The sequence below is a fragment of the Protomyctophum bolini genome (genome assembly GCF_963924005.1).
Source record: "Protomyctophum bolini genome assembly, chromosome: 21".
NCBI classification, from domain to species: Eukaryota; Metazoa; Chordata; class Actinopteri; order Myctophiformes; family Myctophidae; genus Protomyctophum; species Protomyctophum bolini.
This window is the reverse complement of record NC_137882.1, coordinates 252,993-263,826: the sequence shown is the minus strand read 5'-3', so window position 1 is coordinate 263,826 and position 10,834 is coordinate 252,993. Positions and strand designations below refer to the sequence as shown.

Below are 10,834 nucleotides of genomic sequence, written 5' to 3'. Positions count from 1 at the left end.
ATGCTTTTCACTGTTGAATAATATAGCGTCAGTTCGATACTCGAGAGTATCAGGACAACAGCAGTAGCTGTGTGTGTGTGGGGTGAGTTTAGTGAACGATAAGGGGACGTCGCAGGACAACAGCAGTAGCTGTGTGTGTGTGGGGTGAGTTTAGTGAACGATAAGGGGACGTCGCAGGACAACAGCAGTAGCTGTGTGTGTGTGGGGTGAGTTTAGTGAACGATAAGGGGACGTTGCAGGACAACAGCAGTCTGTGTGTGTGTGGGGTGAGTTTAGTGAACGATAAGGGGACGTTGCAGGACAACAGCAGTCTGTGTGTGTGGGGGTGAGTTTAGTGAACGATAAGGGGACGTTGCAGGACAACAGCAGTCTGTGTGTGTGGGGGTGAGTTTAGTGAACGATAAGGGGACGTCGCAGGACAACAGCATCTTGTTCTTTTAACTCTTGAGAGCTGCACAATGTGTTCCGATGTGACACAGTGTGAGTTTGTAGATCTGGGACACATTGTGAGCTTGTAGATCTAATGTGACACATACATTGTGAGCTTGTAGATCTGCTGTGACGCATTGTGAGCTTGTAGATCTAATGTGACACATTGCAAGCTTGTAGATCTGCTGTGACGCATTGTGAGCTTGTAGATCTAATGTGACACATTGCAAGCTTGTAGATCTGCTGTGACGCATTGTGAGCTTGTAGATTTTCAAAGATTTATACATTTGAAAACTTGTTAAACTTGACATTCTGTACAATCTACTTTTGGTACAATTTACATTTACACACACACACACACACACACACACGCACGCACGCACGCACGCACGCACACGCACACACCCCCCCCTCTCTCTCTCTCTCTCTCTCTCTCTCTATTCTGATTAATTTGTTCACAAAATTCTTTATGGTGTCCACAGTTAACAACAGCCATAAAGCCCCCCCCCCCCCCAAACGATTAATCGATTAATCGTTAATATTGAATTATACAAATCGATTTTCATTTTGGACACATTTACACATCCCTACGTTGTGAATCCATAGACTCACTTCAAAACTGCTATGTTTCTTTTCCTTTTTACCTACTTTATGATGATTTCCTGTTCTGTCCTTTGGCTAAATAGAAGTGTCTATTTGTGTTGTGTACCACGTCTCTAAATGTTATGATGAATTGAACAAGAAGGTGGACCTTATTGTAAAACTATATGTCGTCCACTCACAGTTAACAGTGTTTTTATTGAGTTGTGCTTGAAATGTAGGCCTACTGTAATTCTGCAAACTGTTAATAAATACTTCCATTCCATTTTGTTTTGTTATGTTTTGTCTTTGTTGTCTGTGCTGTATTTTTTACCGTAACGTATTTATTCTCAATAAAAAATGGGGGACTCAAGCGCTACGTGCATAGGACTACAAACCCCAGATCTACTGGACTGCAAAACGTCGTCATCCTTCCTGTAGTACACACAGAACGGCTCGAGCGCTACGTGTCTTTTTCATTTGTCTGTCTGACGGAACAGAACCAGAACAGAACACACATCTACACTACAGGACTACAAACCGACCTAAAAACTACAACAACAAGGTCAATATAAATCGCAAAACATCAACCTGCTCCTTATTAACGTCGTTATCAACGTTTATTTACGTTTTAAGCCCTGTTTATACCTCTTAGCACGACGATAACAAGCTCACAACGCGTTGTGTTGTTTGTTGTGAATGTGATATTGTTTGTTTTAAAATGTTCGCCCGAGTGTAAAGTTAGTGTTTCTACTAAATTACTAATGTTATATTTTTGGGTTAGGGTTAGGGTTAGGGCTAACCCGACTACTAGACAAGACTAAACGCTTTCTTGTGACTAGAATGAGAGTGAGACTATAGAACTAAATGGTGTTCACTTTTAGACTGATTTGATTACGTCAGAATTTGCTGTTAAAATAAAAGCACGGTATTCAATCCAATAGTTGATGTGAAGTCAGTTCTGCTCTAGCATGTGTTCATTAATAATTAATAATAGATACTAGTTCTAGCCTGTGTTTAGCCCTGGTCCAATGCTTACAGCGCTGTAAGCATTGGACCAGGGCTAGCCTGTGTTCAGAATAGATCATTCATAATTAATAGTAGTTCTAGCCTGTGTTCAGAATAGGTGTTTTATTAAATGGTCTAAATATGAATCATGGTTACAGTATAAACTGTTCATGTGACATTGATGTGGTTTTATCTAGAGAAATCACACCCGTGTGAAGTGAGGGTCGCTAATATATTAAAGTCTAACTCATGTTGATTAGGTGTTGTTACAATATGATGACATAATGAGGAACATTATGACATACATTTTCCCTTCATTGGGCGTTTACAAAACAAACATTGAACTAAAAACAAACATTAAACCTGCATATAGGAGGGGCTAGCGCCCCAGCTATTTTTGCTATATTTTAATTTAAATTATTATTTGGTATTTTTCAACTGGAATCCTGAAAAGTAGCATTTTTATTTAATTTCAAATGCCTTTAATTGTAGTTATGTTAACTTTATACTCATTAAGCTACTAATTTAGACTGAAGTAATGAAAGCGGGTCATGTTTTCAAATCAATAATATATCAGTATTCTGATATTAACCTAAGGGCCACATTGAGTGAAGGTTGTCATGGATCAGTATTACTGTATATTTTTATATATATATATATATTTATGTGTTTAAAGGGACAGTGCCATCATGAATCAGTATTACTGTATATATTTATATATATATATATATATTTATGTGTTTAAACTAAGGGACAGTGCCATCATGGATCAGTATTACTGTATATATGTATATATATTTATATATATATATTTGTGTGTTTAAAGGGACAGTGCCATCATGGATCAGGTGATGCAGTTCGTTGAGCCTAGCCGGCAGTTTGTCAAAGACTCCATCAGACTGGTGAAGAGATGCACCAAACCTGACAGGAAAGGTACTGTACCTTTAACCCATTCTGACCTGAGATCAGATTCTATGTCAGTCGTTCTTAGAATTTTCAAAAATAGCAGACCTACAAGCTCGTAGCGCGCCACTCGGTGGCGGATTTTACGGGGGCCAGTTTCGAATTGCAGCCGTCCGTAGGTGCCCTTTGAGAGCGGTTTTGAAGGAGTCAAGGGATTCACATGTCTTAATGACTGTTGGTAGGGCATTCCACATTTTGGTGGCATAGGAGCGAAAATTATTTAGTCCCTTGTTTGTGCCGAATCTGGTTTGCACATGGTTCGTTGCACTCCCTCTGGTGTTGTGGGTGTGGACTTCGTTTACATTAAGGAACGCTTTTTTTTCGGCACGCTTTCTCACTCCAAGGAAAGGAAATGTCTGTCGGGTCAAAGCGACCATTCAATAATGTCCCTCCTCGATACATACTGTAGATTCTGTCTGTGCCCTCCCAATTGATTTATTTTTTATCGTCGCCACCTTAACCCATTTTAAAACAACATTTAGTCTACATGTTGTGAGTAGCCTACATTTAGTCTACATGTTGTGAGTAGCCTATAACCTAAAACAACATTTAGTCTACATGTTGTGACTGTGAGTAGCCTATAACCTAAAACAACATTTAGTCTACATGTTGTGACTGTGAGTAGCCTATAACCTAAAACAACATTTAGTCTACATGTTGTGACTGTGAGTAGCCTATAACCTAAAACAACATTTAGTCTACATGTTGTGAGTAGCCTACATTTAGTCTACATGTTGTGAGTAGCCTATAACCTAAAACAACATTTCGTCTACATGTTGTGAGGAGAAATAAACCGCATTATGACAAATATAACCTAAAACAACATTTAGTCTACATTGTTGTGAGTAGCCTACAGTTGTAGCCTACTGTAGTCAGCCACACCAACACACCATATAGTATTTGGAATGCAAATGAGCCATTAGCTTGAACAATGGCCGTCTCCAGCAGGGAGGGAGGTGTGAACTTCACTGCTTGCGGGGGTGAGAGGGTGACGGCGTTCAATAGGCCTTGCAAGGCTGTTAGGGGGCAGCGGTGGCCGAACGGTTTGCGGAGCGGTCTTGATATCGGAAGCTCGCTAGTTCGTATTCCTCGGACCGGCACGTTATAATTACCACCGCTGAAGTGCCCTTGAGCAAGGCATTGAACCCCTACCATGAAATGTTCTATGAGCAGGGCCTGGCTGTAAACAAGTTCTTGAGCTTAGTCCAGTTACCCTGGGTAAACATAGTACCTTTCCTTTCCTTAGTCCAGTTACCCTGGGTAAACATAGTACCTTTCCTTTCCTTAGTCCATTTACCCTGGGTAAACATAGTACCTTTCCTTTCCTTAGTCCAGTTACCCTGGGTAAACACTACCTTTCCTTTTTTGCCCTATACATATTAGATCTGCATCAAGTGTATAAAGTTGGTGTTTGAGTGTTTAGTGCACTGCAGTGCTAGAGAAAATAGCAGCATTTAACCAAATCAGTGAAAAGGTTGCAATCAGTGCCTCTTGAGCAGATTATAAATTGTGCCATAAATAACATCCAGTCCATTTGTAATGTCAATACAGAGAAATAATAATAATAATAAAACTTTATTTGTATAGCACCTTTCATGACATGAAATGCAGCTCAAAGTGCTTTACAGAAAAATGGAGAATAAAAGAAAAGCAAGGCAACAACATTAAAAACAAGCAGTAATGCAATACAGTGAGGACATGAATAACAAAAATAAAAAATAAAAGATCAATTAAAAGCAATGTTGTAGAAGTGGGTCTTGAGCTGAGCTTTAAAAATGTCTACAGAGGCTGCCTGACGAAGGTACAGTGGGAGCTTGTTCCATGCCGACGGCCCGTAGAAGCAAAAAGCTGCTTCCCCGTATTTTTTTGTTGCCATTTTTTTAGGCAAAGCGAGCAGGCCAGCAGTGGAAGACCTTAGGGGGCGGTTTGGGACATATTTAGGCAGGCAGTCATGTAGGTAGGAAGGTGCGAGACCATTGAGAGCTTTATAGACAAGTAAAATAATTTTAAAATCAATCCTAAAAACAACCGGAAGCCAGTGCAGTGAAGCCAAAACTGGAGTAATATGTTCTCTCATCTTAGTTCTAGTTAAAACTCTGGCTGCTGCATTTTGGACAAGTTGTAATCTGTCAGTTAGGCAGTCCTGAAAAAAGTGAATTGCAGTAGTCAAGCCAAGAAAAAACAAAGGCGTGGAAATGTGCCTTTCACTATATGTTTTAACATTAAACATTAAATAGCAATTCTTCCAACGTTTACTCTGTTGTAGAAATGATGCTGACAGCACTCCTGTAGTCTCTCTCTCTCTCTCTCTCTCTCTCTGTCTGTCTGTTTGTCTGTCTGTCTGTCTGTCTGTCTGTGTCTCTCTCTCTCTCACTCACTCACTCACTCACTCACTCACTCACACACACACACACACACACACACACAGTCACACACACACACACACACACACATTTTAGTTATTTATTTGATTCCACAGATTACAATTAATTTGACAAGGAAACAAATATAACGGGGTTGACAGTTCATGTTCACTTAACCCATTCAGGGCGGGAACCCATTATTTATACTTTTATATTATTTTTGAAAAATCGTGAAAATGTGGCGCAAATCTATGGGGGATATATTGTTGACAATTTGGCCAATGTTTGACCAGTTTTCTATAGGGTTTTTGTTGATTACTTTTGATGCAGTAATGGTCATGTTTATTGTATTTATTCTGTCTTAACCCATTTTGGACTGATTAAAAAAGAAGGCTTCCTAAATCCTAATAGTTTTCTGAAAAACCCATGTTTCTATATCTTTTTCTATACCTTTTTCATGTCAAGGACCCCCAGAATTATCTCTATTGGGCCACGGACCCCCATCTCAAAATATGTTGTTCCAGGGATATTTTAGTTAAAAACGTTATTTTAGTTAAAAAGGGGTTCCCGCCCAAAATAGGCTTAGTAATGGCTGAAGGTCATGGATAGGTTATGGTTAGGCTTAGTAATGGCTGAAGGTCATGGATAGGTTATGGTTAGGCTTAGTAATGGTCAGACTAAAGTTACCGTTCTTCTTACAGAGTTCCAGAAGATCGCCATGGCCACGGCGATCGGCTTCGCCATCATGGGTTTCATCGGATTCTTCGTCAAGTTGATCCACATTCCAATCAACAACATCATAGTGTAAGTATCCATCACACTAAGGGCTGCCCACCTGCCCCTGGCAGATAAATAAAACACTAAGGGCTGCCCACCTGCCCCTGGCAGCTAAATAAAACACTAAGAGTTGCCCACCTGCCCCTGGTAGATAAATAAAACACTAAGGGCTGCCCACCTGCCCCTGGCAGCTAAATAAAACACTAAGGGTTGCCCACCTGCCCCTGACAGCTAAATACAACACTAAGGGTTGCCCACCTACCCCTGGCAGCTAAATAAAGCACTAAGGGTTGCCCACCTGCCCCTGACAGCATATACAACACCAAGGGTTGCCCACCTACCCCTGGCAGCTAAATAAAGCACTAAGGGTCGCCCACCTGCCCCTGACAGCTAAATACAACACTAAAGCTAAATTCCAATACCGCAACTTTCACACTCGCTCACTCTCCTCGCGTCCTCCACTCGCTCCTCGGCTCCTCTAGAATCGGAATGTACTAAGCTGTCATTTCAAAGCGACGGCACATTCCGCGATCACTAATGACATGTATCAATTCAATTCAATTCAAAGGGCTTTATTGGCATGGGAAAACATACGTTTACATTGCCAAAGCAAAAGTGGTGGAACAATACAGTGTCACACAGCTGGATCACTGGAACTCCGAACAGAGCCGTACAGTCTACAGAATAGACAATTCATCATTCTGTGCATGTAACCGAGGCCAATGTGTATGTATTGGTAACATGTGCAAGGCAAGGCTATTTATTCCTGAAATAGTGAATAAGCGCCAGGATGCGCACACTTTTATATTATATGATTGTGAAGGGAGTTCCTGACCTGCCCGCAGCCCGCGTTCCTTTTGGCTCGTATAAATCACCCCCCCCTCCTGACCGTCGGTCCTCCTCCGACGGTCTTTGCAAATAACGCACACTATAACAGGAATTAGGTTTAGTCTCTCTGACTTACATATTCAGTTCAGTCCACAATTCTCCACATATAAATAAATACATTTTTGTCACCGTCATTCATAGCAGTCTGTGCATTCAGGCATGCACAGAGATACATTAACTATAGCTTTTGAGGTGCGCACAATATAGCCGGCCTAATTTATATATGCTACTTTTATTATGCTTATATCACACAACGCAATAAAGCCAGTGGCTTGTTGTGGTCCTTTCACTTTCACATATGTAGGCACAACTCCGTGTGTTGGGTCAGCGACTCAGCCGGCCGGTGGATGGGGGGGGGGGGGGGGGGGGGTGCATGTATCGGGTTTCAAGCAGTGTTTTCTGAGCCACACGTGGAGGAGGCGGACTTATGTCACTGGAGAAGGAAAAAAAGATGTACACGTGATGCGGAAATCCGCTGCGAGGAGACAAAATACCCCACCGAGCCTGCACCTGATGTACACTCGCTCTATGCGGTCTCGGAGAGCCCACTCGGCTACTCCACTCGACTCTCCTCTCCTCCTCGATGGAGCACTTTAACAATCGGAACGTTAACCATTTCCGGGTTACGCTGGAATGACCCCGAGTGACCGAGTGGGAGTGAGCGAGTGCCCGAGATTTTGGGTATTGGAATTTAGCTTAAGGGTTGCCCACCTGCCCCTGGCAGCTAAATAAAACACTACGTGACCCTGTCAAAATAAAGGTAAATATATATTTTGTGGGTATCATTTGTAACTTAATTCTAATTAATATGCATGGGGCGGCGGTGGCTCAGCGGTAGAGTGGCCGGATGGTTGCCAGTTCGATCCCTGTCAATGTGTGTGTGAATGGGTGAATGTAATGCACAGTCTATGTCAAGGTGTGTGAATGGGTGAATGTAATGCACAGTCTATGTAAAGGTGTGTGAATGTCTCTGTAAAGCGCCTTGGATAAAAGCTCTATATAATATAAATGCTTTGTAATGTTTTGCATACATTAGCCTACATGATTGACATTGACATGACTCACATGCTGATTGGCTGTACAGTATGCTCCACAATGACTCAATAAATCATATAGGGCCCAATTCACTAATCTGTTTACACCCATATTTCCCCAAACTTCCCACATTGGTAGTCTAGAAGAAAGGCATTCTAATGTAAGTCTGCCTCCGAGGAGACTGGAGAGAGAGCGGCCCTCCTAATAACTCAATCTGACTAACGTGGGAAGTTTGGAGAATCCCTTTACACCCCACATATGGGTGTAAGCCAATCGGGCCCATTGTGTCTAGAAATATAAGTACACGTGACGTGACGTGACGTTTCCTATTCTCCATTCCTCCTGCTAATAACGTCTTATTTTCTTCTCCAGGGGCGGCTGAATTAGAACTACAAGACCCAGAGGCAGGAGAACTACAAGACTCAGAAGCAGGAGAACTACAAGACCCAGGGGGCAGGACTGGTGCCTATATATAATGCTGTTGGGACTGAGGGCATTATAGGGAAGGATAATATTAATAATGCCATTTTTACATTCTGTACATTTGTATCTGACTTAACAATAAACCAACGACCATGGAATCCAATGCAGGACTTGTGTTGTGACTCACTGTGTACAAAACATATTGGAAGAGTCAAACGTTGCCACCAAGACATGACAGATATTATATATACTGTAACTAGGGTGACCAGACCCAAACGGTTCATTTGAGGGACAGAAGTATCGTCTGTATCACACCTGCGATACTGTATAGTACCGGGTTTGCAACTTACTACTTGAGTTAAAGGCAATAAAAGCCTTGATGTCATATTGGACCATATAGGCCTATTGGCTATCATTTATAAACTCCTCTGGTGTCTCACCTTCTGTTTTAAAATCATGCATAAAGTAGGTAGGTAGCAAACAGCTAAACCTAATAATTCAACATTTCAAACGTTCCTTCACAGAGAAGCTGAGATTTGACAGGCTGTAGCGGTCAACTCAACAGTACTTGCGCGCTCTGCTTGTGCACTAGTAGCCCATTTATGGCCTGCTAAGTGTGCAACAAGCAAGTTTGCACTCGACAGAGTGCAGTTCTAGTTATTTTTTATTATCATTATTATATACATTTTTCATTTTTGTATTATAATATATTGTTTTACAATAATATATGTAAAGGTAAGAATATAAGCATTGCTTCTCTCTGTCCCTTCTTGAAGAAATTAATAGTGTGATTGTTATTGTGTTGATGTACTGTTATTTGTACTTTTCATGTTCAAGATAAATAAGATCAGATCAAATCAAATAAACAAACCGTTGTTCAGGATAAATAAGATCAAATCAAATCAAATAAACAAACCGTTGTTCAGGATAAATAAGATCAAATCAAATGAAATAAACAAACCGTTGTTCAGGCCTCACTGAAGGTTTGTTAGTATTAGTATAAATAAAATCAAATCAAATGAAATAAACAAACCGTTGTTCAGGCCTCACTGAAGGTTTGTTAGTATTAGTATAAATAAGATCAAATCAAATGAAATAAACAAACCGTTGTTCAGGCCTCACTGAAGGTTTGTTAGTATTAGTATAAATAAGATCAAATCAAATGAAATAAACAAACCGTTGTTCAGGCCTCACTGAAGGTTTGTTAGTATTAGTATAAATAAGATCAAATCAAATCAAATAAACAAAGCGTTGTTCAGGCCTCACTGAAGGTTTGTTAGTATTAGTATATCCTATAAAGGCCTCACCTTTAGGATATACTAATTACATCATGTATGTAAAATTGCTCCTTTAACCCTGTAAACCCCATGAATGCTTTTTAGCAACATTTATATTTTAATTAATTACTTTTTTTTACCCCCCCCCCCCCCACCTAAACATCACCGATGTTCATTGTTTTGTCTTGCAATGCCATTGGTCATGATTTTTGCATACAGATGCAGAAATTCACACAACTTCAAAATCTCTGACCTTTGATCTTTAACCCTGGTAAAAGTAAGTAAAAATCCTGTAATATATATATATTTTTGTGATCATTATAATGTCTAGAACATGTTTTATTTATTATTGTGAAAGATATTCCCCAAATGTAAATTATTAATGTATTATTGTTTTAATAATTATTATAAATTTGCATACATTTCTTTTTTTTTAAACATAATTTCCTCTGCAAATTCCTAGTAGTACAAAGTAGTAGTAAGGTTGAAATATACCCGGGTGTTACAGGGTTAAACTAGTAACAGTTTAAACACACATATGTGTGAGTCTGCGTGGCCTCACTATCTTACAACATCCTTCTGTTTCAGTGTAGTGAGTTGACAGGAAAGGAAAGGTACTATGTTTACCCAGGGTAACTGGACTAAGGAAAGGAAAGGTACTATGTTTACCCAGGGTAACTGGACTAAGGAAAGGAAAGGTACTATGTTTACCCAGGGTAACTGGACTAAGGAAAGGAAAGGTACTATGTTTACCCTAGGGTAACTGGACTATAAGCTCAAGAACTTGTTTACAGCCAGGCCCTGCTCATAGAACATTTCATGGTAGGGGTTCAATGCCTTGCTCAAGGGCACTTCAGCGGTGGTAATTTTAACGTGCCGGTCTGGGGATACGAACTATCGACCTTCCAATATCAAGACCGCTCCGCAAACCGTTCGGCCACCGCTGCCCCACAATGGTACTGTCTGCGTGGCCTCACTATCTTGCAACATCCGTCTGTTTCACTTCTCCATTCACTTTATTCTCGTCCAAACACTCACGTGATTCTGTCTCTCTGCTGCTACGAGGTTGCGAGGTCACATGTGCATCCTGTC

At 40.6% G+C, this 10,834-nt stretch overlaps 1 protein-coding gene across 1 annotated transcript; it reads left to right on the top strand.

The window, feature by feature from the left end:
* Positions 1 to 1,464: 1,464 nt before the first annotated feature.
* On the top strand, positions 1,465 to 6,150 carry LOC308336335 (protein transport protein Sec61 subunit gamma; the record flags this gene model as incomplete). The annotated part of the gene is made up of 3 exons (XM_080793681.1): positions 1,465 to 1,573; positions 2,843 to 2,949; positions 6,044 to 6,150. Exons 2-3 carry the CDS (start codon positions 2,856 to 2,858, stop codon positions 6,148 to 6,150), a joined length of 201 nt encoding a protein of 66 aa, XP_080649807.1. The 5' UTR covers positions 1,465 to 1,573; positions 2,843 to 2,855.
* Between the last annotated feature and the right edge of the window lie 4,684 nt (positions 6,151 to 10,834).